At 42.5% G+C, this 18,669-nt stretch overlaps 1 protein-coding gene across 2 annotated transcripts in view; it reads left to right on the top strand.

Annotated features, from left to right (window-relative positions):
- Positions 1 to 18,669, top strand: part of scube1 (signal peptide, CUB domain, EGF-like 1) — a 370,427-nt gene that overhangs the window by 305,376 nt on the left and 46,382 nt on the right. For both annotated transcript variants that reach the window (XM_078568359.1, XM_078568358.1), the window contains 4 exons: positions 684 to 803; positions 6,656 to 6,748; positions 11,039 to 11,155; positions 17,795 to 17,953. In XM_078568359.1, coding sequence (XP_078424485.1) covers positions 684 to 803; positions 6,656 to 6,748; positions 11,039 to 11,155; positions 17,795 to 17,953 — 489 coding nt within the window. The remainder of the gene's footprint in view (positions 1 to 683; positions 804 to 6,655; positions 6,749 to 11,038; positions 11,156 to 17,794; positions 17,954 to 18,669) is intronic.

Here is an 18,669-nt window from a genome sequence, read left to right as displayed (position 1 = left end):
ATTAAATAATCAATTAAGCTAAATTTTTCACTGCCCGTCCAACCTAATGGCTGGCAGGCAGGCGAAAAGGCCAAACAGCCTTTGCATTTTTTTTGGAAACCTCATCCACTGGTGGGTTGAGGTTTGCAAAAACAAATAAAAATAAAATTAAGGTTTTGCAATTGAATTAATAACATGTCCCTGCTTCATGACAGAATCACAAGAGAGGACATGTTTTATTACATTTTTATTTTCTTTATTTTTTAAAAATATCTCTCCATCTCCCTGAGGCAGCTTCATGCCTCAGTGAGATTATGCAGCGCTCACTCGCGTTGCATGTGTGAAGCTCGTGCTTGGCCTGCTCGCCACTCCCCCCACCCCAACACACAGACGGTGCTCAGTGCTGCCACTCATGTTTCACGCTGGGCAGGCCTTAATTGGCCCGCCAGCATGAAATCGCGGTGCCAATCGCGGGCAGCAGTCGGCTTCCCAACTGCCCCCGCTGAGCCACCTGCCAAGGGCAAAATTCTGTCCCATATATTTCTTCAATCCCTTCAGAGGCAAACATAATTACCACTGCGTGATGTGCTGTGCATTGTTTCTGAATATTTCTAATTGCAATAAAACTCTCAATCTGCTATGGTGACTGACATATAACTACCTTTTAATTCTTTGAATATAATCAATGACTCACTCTCCCTCAGAGGTGGTGAAATGTCTCCGAAATACAAAGGTTGCACGCAAAGTCCAGCTGATCTGCAGTAAGAGTGGAGGAGTAGAGAGCTGCTCTCTGTCCTGTCCATCAAAGGCACTCTTTGTGGCAGGTCAGTATTCTGTTTAAAATGATTGTGCAAACACCATGGTAGGGAAGTGTGTATGAAAAGTGATTAAAATGTTTTGATGTGGTGTGGAGAATCACAGTAATTCTGTTGACACAAAAGGCAAGTTTTCAACATATCTAATGTATAAATGTAAAACCAAAATGGGATATATGTAAGATGATATTTGATGAATTATAGAGGATGAAATATTTATAATAGGGATGTATCTGACTAAATAACACATGATAAAACTTGTGTGTCTTGGAATATCCACTCCAGTAGTTTCATAAATACACAACGCGTTCAATAGAAACCATAACAGGTTTACGTTTTATCCTGGTTCTGCCCATATATTAATTTTTTAAAATAGTGGTCTAAACCGTTACATGATATTGCACCTTTAGGCAATGCTGAAAGCATAATGTTATGTGACAAATTTACCACAGTATTCTTCATATTTAAGACATGTATTCCTCAATGTAGCTGAGTTGATCATATTAAGAATTTGATTGGTATGAAAGAATGCAAGCTTTTTATAATAAATTCATTTTATAGAAAAACAAATGAAAATGGGGGCCAGTGGGTGTGGGTGGGCAGCATGGGTGGTGATGGGAGGTGGTGCAAGCTTAACCAAGGGATGTAGCAATAGCATCATCTTTTGATCCGGAATAGGTACTTGTACCTTTTACTCATGGACAGAAATTTTCACTCGCGGGAGTGCCCAACCCGCTCGAGTGTGAAATGACACGTGTTGATATCGGCTAAGCATGCTGATGTCAATGCGCAGTCACGTGATAGTTCGGTCAGCGGGGGCGCTGCCAACTCCGGCACACACCCGCCGACAATTAAAAACATAACTTCAAACAAGCTAATTGAATCACAGCTAATCCCATGTTTTCCCATCCTCATTACTTCCTTCTTACTGTGACATTTGTGTAAGCTACCAACTCGAGGGTCAAGTGTAATTTAAAAGCACTTGTGCTTTAGGCAGTTGCAGCCTCACTTTAGTGGAGCGTTAATAGCAGATCTTCCTCAACTACAAAGCTCCAAATTCACAAATCTGATTGGTATTTTCCATCCACCCACCGACTTTTTTAAAAAGGACCCTGCATTGTCAAGATGTTTGATTTTATTGAATGTCCAACCATCTCTGGGTGGAATTTAAGACAAGCTTTAAAAATGTATTGTGAAACCAAAACACTGTGGCTGATGAAGTGATGGTGTACATTGGTGAAAGAACATCCATCTGGACAGAGAAATTGATATTTGTTTTGGAATAAGTTTTTTTTAAAAATTATTTCATGGGATTGGGCGTCGCTGGCTAGCCTAACATTTATTTTGTTGCCCATCCCTAATTGCCCATGAGTACACAGCAATGTTCTACATAAACATTGGCTGGAAGTTTTCCAGCCTCATCAAGGCAGCTTTGGAGATGGGGGTATGGAGGTGATGGATAGGCAGGGTTGGGGTGGTGGGGAGGGGGGTGCACGATGGGGAAGCTTTGAAAGAAATTCATCAGGCTGGTTCCCTGACATGTTCCTACCTCCTCACGTGTCTCCTCACGGAAGTGGGCTCCTACTCGCAATGGCTACCATCCCTGCCAGCAGCCAGTAACCAATTAAGATATTTAAAAGTTCAATTTTCTCCTATTTTGAAACTTCAGTTATGTTTTCCAAATGTTCTCTGGGATCCCTGCTGCTTTTACAGCTTGCCTCTTCCCAGGAGGTCAGAGCAACATAATAGATATATACTGAGGTTATTTTAAAGCAACAATGGGGAACCTACAGCCTGTGGGCCAGATCTAGCCCATTTCTCAATTTCATATGGCCCGTAACAAGATTTCTGAAAATATAGACCTACGACAATAGCGCCTTCAAAATAGCGTTTATCATTGTTACGAATTTGCTTTGGATAAAAGTATCAGCTAAATTACTATAATAGTATTTAACAACGTAATATGCAAATTCAACCATCACATTAAAACAGTGGGTGAGTTGAACGTTTCTCTATCCTCTCAAAAAAAACTACATATTTACGTGTGTGGGGCCCGCGACTGATTTTTTCTGTGTATGAATGGCCCGTTATAAGAAAAATGGTCCCCTCCCTGTGCCTTAAAGGATCCAAATCTTACTTTGCAGCACATCCACTGGGAAATGTTTCATTTGGAAGTGTTTCTCCCACAAATAGAGGGGGAACGGCTTGTGCTGGGCTTCAGGACATGACTGCCAGCTCCAGCACTCATATCAACCCTCCATCTTGTGCTGCTTTCTCCTTCATATATATACCTGAGCAGGACACACCGTTCTCAGTGGGCCTACTGGCGTCCCTTGCCGTTGACCATTCTGATTGGTTCTCTAGCATCCGGTGCCCACTTGCCATCCCTAATTGGACAGTGTACATGGAGGGGGCCTGTTATTTGACTGCCTTCCGTAAAATCTCACCATAGAGCATACTGCTGGCAGGGTCGGGACCTGGAAACATGCCTGGAGTTTTGCTCCTGAGTTGGGTAGTGGGCGCCAGGCAATCTCCTGGTTCATGGTGCCTGCCTCAGCAGAAAGACCCCGAATGACAGGATTTTCACTCAGGTTGGGGGTGGGTTCTGGATGGGGTCGGGCCTGCTGCCTCCAAATGCAGATTGGAGGCCAAGGGCTGCCAAGCGCTGAGGCCGGCTGTATAAAAGGCCAATCTCAGTTCTCTGGGATTCCCTAATGAGATAATGATAGGTTGAAAATAGCCAAGCATTAGTAATGACACAATAATACAATTTGGAGTAATGTTAACAAACAACTATTGTAACTGCCAAACAAGTTTCTTTTTCAACTGACACAGGCTGCAGATTTTTTTAAAATTTTAAAGAGCTGGGGATTAAAATGATTTTACAGCTTGACAGTTCTAAAGACCTTATGCTCCCTTCATTTATGGCTACTCTTTAAATTAGTGATTCCCACAATGTGGCTAAGGCCCTTGTTGCAGAGAAAATGGGGTCTGAGCACTGAGTTCAAATGCCCTGTTGAGTTCAGGTTTTCAGGTTTCCCTCGCATGTCACACCCCGCCCTTTTCCCTACCAGTGAAATGGCATCTGTTGGGAATGGGAGCGAGACTTCTGAATTCGGGTCCTTCCCGCCTCTTTGGAGTCTCCACGGAGTCTCCATGACACCATGAAAATCCAAGCCATCATTTCATTGTGTGTAAATTTTTTAACTGAGGAAAATTCTGGCCATTGAGTTGAATTAGCCATATATTCACACATCAAATAACAGCCCCACTGGTCGTCTTTTCATAGAATAACCAGAAAATCTACTTTGGTCATCTATAATATCTTATTTATGTTACCAGTCAAGTCAGACATATAACTAGAAGCAACATGAGTATAATAGAATGGTAGAACTTATCACTGTATAAATATACTTTATAAAAATCCATAATGTTTGTTAACTTGCTACACTTGAATGAAGTTTTAAATGGGATTCAAGTACTGCCAAGCTTGATTATTACAAGCTTGTGGAGATTAGCAAGGTAATTATAAAGAGGCATGTAATCTCTACTGGTTACAATAAAGATTTTGCCAAGATCAGAGCAAAACCTGGGGAGGTTTCTAAAAACAAGGTTCTGTGATGTATTTAGATTCCTTTCAAGTAGGTGACACTTTCCAGTTTTAATTGAAGCATTTTCACAACAGTTAATGAATAATAATACTAAAATAATCTATAGTATTTTCTTCAGTCTTGTATTTAAAATCATACAGCACAGATTGGCTCATCGTGCTTGTACTGGTTCTTTGCAAGAGCTGCCGATTGGTCCCACTCTCCTGCTCTTTCAACATAGCCCTGCAAATTTAACCAGTCATGTCTATATGCAGTTCCATCTTGAAAGTTACCATTGAATCTCCTATCACCGCTCTTTCAAGCAGTGCATTTGAGATCATAACAAATAGAATGAAAAATCAAAATTACCTGGGTGAGCTGGTTGTCCAGCCAATTACTCTACTAGCAAGTTTGCCATAGTCTAGTGAGAGGATATTGAGACAACCAGAATGAAAATAACTCTGTGCTTGTTGAATAAAAACACATAGGGCTGTAGTTTGTGGTTGTAATGATGGTGAAACTGTCAGTGTTTGCCATCATTACAACTGTGAAGTCTTTGGAAATCACTTGAATTGACATGAACTTCCAGTAGTTACACTTCAGCTTCACAGTAACCCCCCCTGCCACCCTCCTGCTCATTGAAAAGATTATGCCTTGTTGAATAAGACTTAACTGGGTTTTTACAGCACACTAAGTCTTAGGGTGGGATTTTTGGCAGGATGAGAAATTCCTGCCAAAAGTTAATGGACTTTGGCCATTCTCGGTCCCGCCTGCGACAATGGCCGCCACAGGCGGGAACAGAAAATCCCAGCTATAGTTACTGCTGAAGTCATAGTTACTGCTACTGTCTTTATCACACTGCTGTTTGTGGGAGTTTGCTGTTCTCAAATTGGCTGCTGTGTTTTCTACATTACAACAATGACTACATATCAGTGATATTTCATTGGCTATAAAGCGCTTTGAGACATCCTGTGGTCATGGAAAGCTTGACATAAATGCAAGTCTTCCTTTGGCATCAAAATTGAATTAATTTTGAAAAAGGAGAAATACACAGCGCAAAAATCTCTAGGCATTTGTGAGCAACTTTCTTTGAAGTCAAAAGCGAGCACTGTCACTTCACCTCTGAACACAAAATCATAGCTATTGATCACAAGCCATTTCTGTTGAGTGATTTGTGGCCCATGCACATTGCTATGGGGACCGGGAAGCAACGTTTTTATTTAGAATTCTCAATGGTCCATCAATTGCACTGTTGTAGAACTATAGAAAAGAAAATGTTTTGAGAAAGTTATGGTAGAAGTTTCTGTCACCTTTTGAAGGCGGTTTTCATTTGTTTTCCTATAAAATGAATTTATTATAAAAAGCTTGCATTCTTTCATCCCAATCAAATTCTTAATATGATCAGCTCAGCTACATTGAGGAATACATGTCTTAAATATGAAGAAAGGTTATATTAAATAATCACACACTACTTGGAAATTGGCTAATAAGCTCGTGGTCATTAACCTAACGGTGTCAAAAGCGTTTACATGTTACAGTAAGTGTAACTGCCTCTTGTTTTTAGGATACATCAAAACCACAATGAAAATATTGGTGGGTAAGTCATTACTGTTGGTTACGATGATGGGAAGTCAGCGCTCCTTGCACTTCTTTTTCTTCAGCAGCACCTTCCAAACCCATGACCACTACCATCTAGAAGGACAAGGACAGCAGATAGATGGGAACACCACCACCTGGAAGTTCCCCTCCAAGTCACTCACCATCCTGACTTGCAAATATATTGCCGTTCCTTCACTGTTGCTGGGTCAATATCCTGAAACTCCCTTCCTAACAGCACTGTGGGTGTACCTACCTCATGTGGACTGCAGCAGTTCAAGAAGGCAGCTCACCACCACCTTCTCAAGGGCAATTAGGGATGGGCAGTGAAAATGCTGACCTAGCCAGTGACACCCACATCCCGTGAAAGAATAAAAAAAAAACACTGAATTCCCAATCTTGCAGGACCATCTAGAAAGCCAAGGAGTGAAATTGAGGTGTTTTTCTGTAGCAGAGGGCAACGAGAAGGAAATAAAGTTGTGCAAATCTTTTAGTGAACAACCCAACAGCAAATTGATGTGGAAAAATGTCATCTTGGGGTTCCTCTTTGGAGAATTATGCAAAGCAACACCCTGTGGGTGACAGGTGGTATAGCAGTCGTATGCCAAGTTGCAATTAAACTTAATAAATCACTTATCCATCTTCCTCTAATACACAACCTTTCTCTTCATTCAGATTCTGAAAACAGCTATACTTTTAGCTGTGGAGTTCCAATACATCCAACAAAATCTTCACAGAAGCGAAATGTAACTCTACCCAACTGTGCAGGTAAACATCTCAAACAGGGTTGGTCTGAAGTAAAATACACGGTGCACCACCGAAATATTAATGTTTCACTCTTCAGTGTCAATTTGCCTCATTGCTCATCTGACTGGTTGGAAAGACAATTCTATTTGTCTCTCAATTCTTACAGTTAAGAAAATCTTAATATTCAGCTTCAAGAGACTCGAGTGGAAACTTTTGTTTTGTACTTCTAATACTTAGTTTTTGGACTGGAAAATGAACGCCATGGAACCATAAGTACTTCAAAACTCTCCATAAAATCCCAGCCTTTTTGATGGGAGAGTAAAAATGCACTTCTCTTAGTATTAGAAATGTTACAAGTCCTCAATATTAGCACCAACTCAACATTTAAAATTCCCAAACATTTGGAGCTTTGTATCGTCTGAGTGATGATTTCCATGGTTCCCTCCCCTACCACTTTCCCCTGTCAATGTGCAGGGCTTCTCTGAAAGGTGCAATTGCTACTCCAGTCACTTGAGTGGTTGCAAGTTCATTCATGCCACTAAAGTAAATTAATTTGAAAATTGCAGTGTTTACATGGTATATGCATAGGCTCCATCCTTTGATAGCTACTAGGAATGTGAGAGTTTTGTAGAGTTTACACTTGACCTGGTGTGACTTTCTACTCTCGCTGCAGGTTGCATGTCGAGGTCTGTCACAATGATACTCCTGAAGACCTTTAGCATCCAGAAGCATGGGTGGAAAGTGAGGTTGCTCCTGCTCACGCAATGCACTTTGTGGTCCCAGGCACACTGAGGACATTAAAGTTCATTCTAATGAGAGAACACGTCCATAACTATATAATTATCAGCAATGCCTATCAGATGTTCAAACCATGCTGAAGAGGTTTCAAGTAGAATCTGCAGTATTTTCTTGGCTATGAGTGTGCCAATTTATAGTGATATAGACTAAGTAGCAGGATGTATTCATCATTTAAACATTTAAACTGAACAGTGCCAATTTTTCCCATTCAGGCATAATGGCAAAGTCTTAATACATACAGCAAAGAGGCAGGTAGTGGCAAGGGAACCCATATGGTGTATCTGCAGGCTTTGCCATGACTATTCAACTAAGCATTAGCAACTTGCATATGCATTCCCCAATCAGAGAGGGTGGGAAGGATGATGCACTGAAGCTGTCAAAGGAATGATTTTTAGTGAAAGGGACCCTGGCAGGTACATTGATCCCTGTGGCTTCATCAACCACCGAAATGGAAGGAGGTATGGGAAGGCTGCCCTCCATGATACCATTAATTTCTGTACACTTGTGCACAGCCTACTTGTTGCACAGTGTGGTACTTTCCCAATTGCTGTGTGGCTACTCAGCAACGCAGCTTAAGAGGGAACATTGGCCAAGCCCCACCCTCTGCCTTTCCCAGCATTCAACTGCACAACATTCCTCAGACCAATAGGCTTGCAGCTCCACTCACTCCTCTCACTCCAGGCACCACCTCATGTTCCCATCTGAACAGCCAACAGTCACACTTACCCTCATTTTTTGCCATATCACACCCATGTCTCAAATTAACCCCCCACAAATGTTGTCCTTTCCTCCTCTCCACACAATCCACTCTCAACCCCACTTTCTCTCCTTGCAGGAAAAGAAAGCACAGAACTCCAGGGAGAGGCAAAGAACCAGGGGTGGGACCCTCCAGTCATAGCCACCTTGATGGCCGCAGGCAATGGGTGCCTACATAGTCCCTGGGAAGGAGGTCATGTTTCAAGAGGCTACAGATGTCTGAGCCTTCTGAGCCACTGGTGCTCACACATGTCACGAGAGCTGATCCTCTGCCTGTAGACCCTGTATTGGGGGTCACTTTTGAACTAGATCACTGTGTCCATCCTCTGTCCTATAGAGCAGCATGTAGCTAAAGAGAAAGCAGCTGGTATTGCTACTGGTGCTGATTTGATGTTGCTGCTTCTCTTGTTCCTTAACAGAGTTGCATAAATTGCTCCCAGGCTGCTGGAAAGTGCAGATCATGGTAAGTGAAGTTCAAGACAGAAGAACTGACTTCCGAGAAGTTGGAAATCACCTGTCAAATAGTAAGAGCACACTCTCAGAAGAAGTGCTGTGAGCTCCAATCTCTCACCTAGGTATGGCTGCAGCTCTTCAGTTTCACTGTTTGAAGGCTTTCCAGCCTGTCAGTTTCACTGAAGAAGCATCTCCCACTCTGCTCTTGCCTGGTTAACCCTGTTAAAGTCAGAATGCTGGGTTAAGCCCTCTGTTCATTGCCTCATTGAATATTTTAATTACTTACCTGACAGGTCCACCAGGGTTCTCCACTTGACTGCAAACCCATCCACAAGTGGGCAGGTTCCTGTCAGCTTCTGGGTGTCACTTTTCTGGACTTAAACCTCCATATCCCCCATCCTCAACCACATACACCAAAATCCACCTCCCCTTTGCAGTTAAATTTCTATCTACTGAATGTGTGGATTTCTTACATTTGGAAGGACAGTACAGTATTGATTGATCAAAATTTGACAATAAAGTGAAGAACAATAGATATTTCAGAATGATTGCAAGGTAGTAATCTACTTTTCCAGGTTGACAGACTGGTTGGAACAGCCAGAAAAAAATTTGCACCGTAAAATGCACCTTGCACCTGGCAAACATGATCCAATGTGTGCTGCTGTGTAAACTTGCCCTCCTCTTCCCTAAGCTACCCCTTCGGTTGTTTTGATTTTAATGCACAAAGATATATAATGACTTGCTCACCACAGGAATGCTGATAGGTGGTCTTGTAAGGTGCTTCAATGAAAGAATTTCCATTTGAAGACCCTTATTTAGATTATTCCAAGTACAATGATGTGCACAGCGTTTGCTGCAAGTTTTGAAGACATGCATAAAGTACTGTACACACAGGGTGAAAGATTGCACAGTCCAACCATCCAACTCTTCCCATAAATCATATACAATCTGCCTTACTGTGGGCTTCCTGTTTAATCTGCTAAGGAAATGTCCTGCATAAATATTCTCCAACCCCAAAATTAATGGAGGATATTTAAGAGGATTGGATAAAGACTTGAAGAAAAAATATTAAAGGTAATGGGGAAAGAGTGGGAAAATGGGCTACTTTAGATAGCTGGTGTGGAGCTCACAATGGTACAGGTACAATGATTTATAATGGTCTATTTCTCTGATAGAGTTTATATGACTTTACCTCTGACTTACTGATTTCCACAGATATTCTTTGCCCCATAGTCTCAGCAGCAGAGGTCTATTGTTTCCTGTGATGGACTTCATCATCTAAGACTATGGCCCAGAACTTCCAGTTTCCAGATCGTCAGAGTCTGGAATTACAACTGAAGATGCATGTTGAGGCCCTGCAAAAGTGTGGATGTGCTGACCTCTGTGGGAGTTGCCTGGGAAGTTTAAATTTCCAATGGGCAATTCCCTGCTCCACAGGACCCTCTGCGAATGTCCCTGACTCTACGTTAAGAGTCGGAGACTTCGGACAGTTCTGATGTACTTATCTGGACAGTTACTCAGGAAATGTTAGACAGATTAAAACCGAGTCTAACATCTGGGTAACTCAGACCCCCTCCAATCACACTCACTGACCATCCCCTCCCCGACTCCACCCTCGAGCCTCCTGACTGCCCAGCCTGGCCTTACGACTGCCCCTGACTCCCACCTAACTACTCCACCAACCCAATTCGACTACCCCTCCCAACCACGCCACCCCTGACCAGATCTGACTACCCCCCACCACCCAACTACCCGCTGACCCAACCTGACTAGCCCTTGACCCACTCACCAGCCACCCCACCCACCCTACCCACTTACCTTACCCACGTTCCCACCCTACCCGTTCACTCATTCACCCGCTCATCCATTCACACATTAACTAACATTCACAGTGGACCTTTAAACTAATCATTCGGTTGCTTTTGCCATAAAAAGGAGTGCCCTGTCTTCCCCTGACTCTACTCCAATCAATGGAGTTCTCCTCTCTGCATTTCTAGGAAAACCGGGCTCGGAAGACCCCACAAGAAATGCACAGCAGCATCAAGGTGGGTGAAGGTTTGAGCAGAGTGGCAATCCAATGATGAATATCCCGGCCTATACTTATCCCACAATAATCTCCAATCCCATTCTCAATCATACTACTTATTCAATTTATGTGAGCAGAAGTTAACTAAAAAATCAACCGATGTTGGTGGAATTTGCTATGCAACAACAAGATGTTATGCTATTCTCTCATTTCAGTAGAGGCATGTTAACTTAAACCCATGTCCTTGTGATCTTGAAGACATCCATTGTTTGTTTCAGATCCTTTAACACCTCCAATAAAACAAAAGGCTAGGTTCAAGATCAAGGATGCCAAATGCCATCTACGACCACGTAACAAGGAAAAGATTAAGGATAGTCTGAAACAAACTATATCAGGTATGTTACAGTTTGAATTAATAGTAATTGAGTCATACACACTTGCACCCATGTATAAATATGTATAGGATAAATGAGGATCAAAAAGGTACTAGGTATAATCCAACACCTTTCTGTCATTGAGAACCTATGAGTTTAATACAATGACTTGAGTTCAGGCAGTATGGCATCACCACCTGGAGCTTTGCCCATGGTAAATGAGTCAATAGTTAAGCTTCTCCATTGTGGGCTCGATATCCAGCTCTGCCATGTCTGGCAGGTTTTCTTTAGTGCCCAGAGCTTTCTTGGTCACAGTGTTCTCCTTAGAGTACAACTCAAGGTAGAGTTCCACACATCTCTCCAACTGTTTATTGCTGATGGTGATGACCTCCCCTGCCTTTATTTTCAGTGGAACCATTTGCTTTGCTGATGGACCTGTTGCCTTTTGGATCCTTTCATACATGCCCCTAGTGTTCCCTGTGTCAAAGGACATCTGGATATTCTGGCAAAGTTGTAACTAGCAGTCATTGGCACACTGACTAGTAGTCTGTTGGACTTTACTTTGAGTGGCTTTTAGTTCACTCAGAGTCTTTTCAATTAGATCTCAGTCGCATCAGCAGCCTGCAAAAGCCAGGAGCTGTTCCGCTTTCCTTGCGGGCTCATAGCTGAATGCCATCAATGTAACAAGGCTCCTCAAGGAGATCCATCTCCAGCAATGGGCCAACGTATTCTGTGTAACCCCAATGGCGAAACTGTTAGGTGACGCTTGGGCCAAGGCAGCTGAGGATGTTCCACAGGTCTGCATCTAATCTGAGATGACTCCATCCTCTGTATCACCTTCTCTATCACATTAACATCCAGTCCTCTCGGTTAGGAATGCTGGTCCACTTTTATCCTCACCTTACTATGCATGTGGACCCCTGAAGATGACGACATTCAACCACTTGCGTGCCAGATATTAAAATGCCTCTTCTTGGAGAGACACATTGTGCCCTCATGACCAGCCCTGACCCTTGCGAATTCCAAAATGCTCAGACACCATGAAGCCCTCAAGGTCACAAGTCATTGCTAATAAAGAGCAGACTTCAGCTTCAGTACATCCTCGCTCCTATCCCATTGCTGCCCTCAACATTGTCTAAAGCTACGATATTTGCTTCCAGAGCCTGCTCAAAGGCTCTACTGACCGCCAAATATCACCATTTGCAATTAGCACCACTCGTCTCAGCGAGTGTTTAGGTGATGGGATGCACAGTGCTGCATCCCAACATTGTGATGAGAACCTTGTGGCCACAATCCAGACAATTACAGGTTGGTAAAGGTTCAAGGTTGTAGGTTCGAGCGCCAGGACAATAATGTGGCTGAGATGGGCAGAGCTTTGGCACCTTGAGGTGGCAAGGTGCTCCCACTTATTGGTGACTCAGGAAGTTGGAAATGTGGTTGGCAGACAGGAGTGCACATGAGATCCAAGTATGGGCTCATAGCATGAAAACCCTGCCGGATGACAGTCAGCACATGGATTTGCAGGATAATGACCCTTCATGTGTTAACACATTGCTCCTTGTACACTACATCTTCAACTTTCCAGAATGCAGAGGAGATATGAAAACACCTTTGCCTCAATCTTAAACAGCCAAGAATAAACATGACATGGCCCTGCAAAGCATGAGAATGAGGTTCCTTCCACTAGCACACTTAACATTAAGGCCGAGGCATCACCGATTTCGAGAATGATGTGGAAAATATGGAAGGCCACTACATAGACAAGAGGCCCATGATAGAAACATCTGTGTTAAGTGGGGGGAGGGACCATGGTGTCACAGCTGATTGACAGCTACACAGCTCATCATAAAGAGGAATACACAAGAGGAGATGTGAAATGGGTATGATTATATTTACATTTGTGAACATTATATACATGTTGTGAACACCCACGCCTCCGTCTTGCTCCTAAATCTTTTTAACTTTCCTAACCCTACCAATACGCCTGGGTGATTCCCCGACATCAACAGCGGAGGTGGAGGCAGCCTGCTGACTGCTACACCCTGTTGTCTGTGATGACTTTGGTGGGCATCCTCTGGAGCTTTGGGTGTTCTGCTGTGGGGCAGATGCACCCTTTTTGGCCATCACTTTGGAGGTGATGGGGTCACAGGAAGAGGGGATTAGGATCGGCCAGACAGCCCCAGATTCACCTGGGTGGATGGCCCCTGGGCTGTCCAGCTGCTGGTCCCTATAGGTGCCCGAGGTCCCCGGCTGACTTCATGAAGAGAAGGGGCAGCTGGAGTGAGATCTAGGTGCCCCATCCCCTCTCACATTGTCACTCTTTGATACCGCCAATGGCTATAGTGACCAGTGCAGGACCGATGTCCTGTACCAAGGTCTCCATGGCGGCCATCATCCTACCAATGTTGATCTCAGTGCGTTGGCATGCCAGTACTATCACCTCAGCCTGAAGGTGGACAGACTCCTCCATCGTCTGTTGCAATCTGAGGAATGCAGCTGACACCCTTCCTGCTGTTTCTGTGATTGTTGCTGCAGCTCCGCCAACTGATTTAGGACCGAGTCCATAGGTTTGTCATCTGACTCGCGCTCAGCAGAATCCCGGCCTCCAGCAGTCCTCTGAGTGCTGGCAACCTCAGCTGTTCCTGCCTTTGCCTCCTGTGAGCCAGATTCTGTGCTGTGCAATCACCAGATTGTGACCCCGAGCCTGCTCTAGAAATAGGTCCCATCAAGATGTGTGTCTCTGCAATGCTGTGGAGGATGTGGGTGAGGGCTGTGACGGGTCTTCTATGGTGCTCTCCTCTGGTTCCTCATCCAAGGTATCATCAGGGCTGGAGCTGAGAGCCTGGCTTGTGGGGGCCTTGGTGCTTTCCAGGGGTGCCTATGAAAGAAAGTAGAGATAATTAGTGCATGGCAGGTAACTCTAAAACAGGACAATGCACTCACAGTATTATTGTCTGAGGGATGAGCTGGTGCAGGATCCTCACTTGGGCATGCATCGCCACCTCACTGTCGCCACAGACACGGTCCACGTCCTCTCTGGCCAACTCGATGGCTGGTTCTTTGTAGGGAGTGAGGACCTTGATTGGCCACTCCACCCCCAGTCTGAGACTTCTTCCTCTGATTGTGTACAAGCTTGTCCTGCACAAAGACAGATGGAGAGAATGTGAGCAGGATGCATGACAGGGCAGATAAGGATGCCTGCCATGTGTGGGTGGTGAGGGGAGCTATGGATGGGAAGAGGATGCAATCTCCAGAGGATATGAGTCCAGATGGAAATGTGAAGATGCATGTGAGAAAGTGAGTGGTGATGTCCCTTGAACTGGCAGCATGTGAGATCCCAGTGATTGTCTGATGGGCTGTTGAGTGTGTGAGTTAAGAGTAATAAAATGGTTGACTTGACCTGGAAGCACGGATGGGATCATTCGTCCTCTTTCTGCACTGGGTGGCTGACCTCCTCTGTGCTGTGTTGGCACTGATCACTTCTGCCACCCCCTGCCAAGCTGGAGTGGTGAGGTTGGTGGACCTCTTCCAGCCATCACAGGGGTAGGGGACATCGTGGCTGCCCTTAACCGCGTTCCAGTAGGGAGTCACTGAATTTTGGAGCAGAATGCTTCTTCCCTTTGGGAGCCATGTCATCCATGGAGCAGTCCTAAGCTGCAGACATTAAAAAAGCTGTGCATGGGTGCCGTTTAAATATGGCACCCTGAGTGAGGAAGCAGCGAACTTATGGCAGGGCGGTCGAATCAGAGGCTGCCTGCCCATGATTCGGCAGGTTTCCCATGCGTGCATAATTAATGCAGCAGGAAGCGGACGATTTTGTATAAAAACCTGCCATTGTGGCCAGAGGGTAGAATGTCATTTTTTATGCCCACTACTGCACATACTGCAATGAGGGGAAAATCTCGACCTAAGTTTTGAATTTCACAGTTTTTGAATCTCCAACAACGATTCACTGCCTGAAGGAATGTAACTGCACACTTTTAATTGTTCACTTTCTGGATCAGAGAGATTGACTGGCAGTGATTAACTATTATCACATCGTTAAAATGCTATTAATTACTAAACTTAATTGTCTGTGATGAGTTTAATGGGCAATTAATGTGAAAATGCAGAAGCTTCTTGAAGCTTATGAGGAGATTAAAGGCAAAATGGCATTTTCGTGAAGCTAATGGCCAGCTGGCACAAATTGTTTAGCAACTTGGGATATGTGTTCTTGTGACAAATTGCTGGCAGATTTGTACATTAATGTTAGTGTGCATCATTCACACTGTTATCTTTTCTGGCGCATGTTGACTTACAAAGGCTCCATTATATGCAGATCTGAAACTTTGATAAATCTTGAATTCCATTAATTGCCTCCCATTTGAATGATTACATGAGAAGGGCTATTCTGATGTTTGAATTGCGGAGTGCACATTTTTCATGTATTGGCTAACCATATTCAGAATCTAAATGGATCAGACACAATCAATTAAATAATCGCTGCTGCTAACAGCATGTCATTGTAACTATTGTAAAAGCCACTAATGTCCTGCAGTTGGATTCCAATTTGTACGTTTGAAATATTTTTATTGATTGGTCCAGCATTTTAAAATGTACTTTTTATAAGTTTTATTCAAGCTTTAAGAGCCTGTTTCTCTGTAATTTAGCTGTTAAGCTATTGCTTCCTGAGGTGTTTTCCTACTTGGAGTAATGCAAATGATGTCTGGTAGTGAACTACAAGGTAGTATTTCAGTCAGGCAATTGTGGTTAAGTGTCTCTAAATATTTGCAGAACCCAAGATTGATTTACTGCCTTATTATGTAATTATAAGTTTCTGCCTATTATTTTCCTGTATCTTGTGTGCCTGCTAAACAAAATCCTCCCCCTCGCCACTGGTATTAGTGTAATGCCTAGTACATATCTGCCTTCAGGTATAATGCCAACTTTTATCTGTATTATCCTTCCACCTAGGCTATTCAAAAACTTCACTCATTATCCCTTAAAGAACAATACAGACTTCTCTTCAAAAATAGTGAAATAAGTTTTATCAGCAAACGCTGCTCACCATACTATAATGGAACAAAACTATTTTTCATCAGAAGCATTAACTCACTGATTACCATATGTCTGACTCCAGCAAGCTATTATCCAATAAACCTGCTGCCAAATATCTTGTTCATAATGCTATCCTCCTATAACTTCAAAACTTTAATTTGAATTCTCTTGGTGCCCTATTGCAAAAGAGCATTGTGAGATAGTTAAGGGTAGTACAGATATGAGATCAGAAAATATAAGACATCACCTGACTACTATCAGTTTTATTTCAGCAGCATATTCCTACTTTTGTTTATCAATTGGAAATCATTCATTTCTTAATAATTATCTCCATTGCTACACTTGCTGTCCAAAGTTCACAAATGGCACATCAATTTGCACATGCCAAGCTGTTTGCATTGTGGCAACAGTGCATTGGTGTTGAAAAGATGTCAAGTTGAACAATATGCAAAAACATCCAAGTTGCAGTTCATTATGAGGCAGCAAAATGTCCAGAAAATATTAACATGTACCTAAAGTAAACCTGAGCTGCATTTAAAACACATCTGAACTCTAAAAGACATTGTAGCCTTAAAACATGCTCCAGGCCATGTCATTTATCAATAATTTCTTGGATTTAAATAAAGTTGAGAGCAGTGATAGTTCCATTTTCTCATGATTGTCAGGTAATTTTTACAAATAGGCTATGTACTTCATGACAAATTGTAATGCCTTATAAAGCACAGCCTTATATATATTTATATATTATATATGTCTGTATGTAATGAAGTTATTCCTGATTAAGATTGACCTGAGCAGAAAGCAAATGTTGTAGAATTTTAATTTTTTAAAAATGAGGGAACTTTAGAGGACTTGTAACATAGATTAGAACAACTTAACTAATGGAATTCGAGTCTGTCTTTGTGAAATGAGTTTGAGCATTCCTAGCCCAATTAGCAGCTATGAGCCAACAACACAAAATGGCTCCTTTACTGCTATTAGATTGTCAGTCTTGCTCAGAAAGGCCACATGTATGCCTGCTATGAGAAATCACTCAACACTTTGGAGCCTGGGCAATACATTATGGCAGGACCTTTACTCTGTATCTAGCTGTGCTATACTTGAAGCTAATTTTAGCTGCCTGAAGTTCTCCATTGTGAGCACCCCACATATCCATGCATAAAAACATTCAGTGAAGGATGAAGGAAAGAAGAACATTTAAATAAATATTTTTGTAGCCTGTTTTAATTATAATTGTTTTTATCCGATGGAAACATGAAAAAAATTCACTGATATTCCTTTACAGAAGTTTTATGTCTATATACTTGTTGAAATTCAGGACAAATTTTAAATTGTTGCCAATATAGATATTATTAACTTGTATGTTTGGATTTGGTTGCAGATTAAGAATCTAATGTGACATTTGATGCATGTAAATAGTTTTCAGATTTCATATAGCTGCTTCGATAGGGACATTGCAGTAATAAAAGAAATCAGTGAAAGGATTATGGCAGGTTCACAGTGCATACTTTTGTGATACTGTCAAGTTGGCATAGTACCTCTTTATTACATTTTGCCATGAATGCACTATTGCTTTTTTGTGTTGCCTCTTCTCTTTTTCACTTTGATTCCCTTTATGCAAAGGTGGTCACTTTCCATGCACAGACAACTGTCAAGTGACCTTTGTGAACCTAAAGTGCGATTCTTCCAAAAAGAGGAGGCGTGGACGCAAGTCACCATCGAAGGAGGTGTCACACATTACAGCAGAGTTTGAGGTCGAAATGAAGTCTGAGGAGGCGACAGGTTGGTAGTTGCTTAAATTGGAAACTAGTCAGCTCTTCATAAGAATTATACTACCAGGCTCTTTTTGGCACTTAGTATAGATAGCATTACATTTGATGGCAAAGGCACGTTCAGAGATATAGATTTTATTCAAAGTGCTTTCTTTTTTATACAAGAAAATTATAAATTTAAGAAACCTTAATTCTTGGCCAAGGAGACCCTTAAGCTTTTTTTTCTCAGAGAGGAATTTCCCAGATTTTCTTCTGCCAAATTGGCTTGAGGCTTTTATTGGGTTTTTCATCTCCTCCTCCCACCCCAAGGAGGTGGCATGATTTCGGATGGGGTATGCAGTGTATATATTATAATGCACAAGATATAATGTCCTAGCTTACACAAAGTCCCATTCACCTATCACCACTGTGCCTGGTGACCTCTATAGGCTCCAGTTTACACAGCACCTTGGTTTTAAAATTTTCATCTTTGTTTCCAAATCCCTCCATTGCTTCACCCCTTCCTATTTCTGTAATCTCCAGTCCTACAGCCCTCCAAAATATCTGCGCTTCTTTAATTTTTTATATCCAATTCTTTTCCCATGCTGCCCCTTCACAGCTCATGGATGCTACACTCCTCCCTAAATATATTACTTTCCAGAACCTTAAATTACACTTACACAAGTGCTATCAGGATGACAGATCTTGGAGATTCCAGATTACTTTTCATTTACTTTTAATTCTTTG

This window comes from Cetorhinus maximus, chromosome 22 (assembly GCF_964194155.1).
Source record: "Cetorhinus maximus chromosome 22, sCetMax3.hap1.1, whole genome shotgun sequence".
NCBI classification, from domain to species: Eukaryota; Metazoa; Chordata; class Chondrichthyes; order Lamniformes; family Cetorhinidae; genus Cetorhinus; species Cetorhinus maximus.
This window is presented reverse-complemented; position numbering and strand designations above follow the sequence as displayed.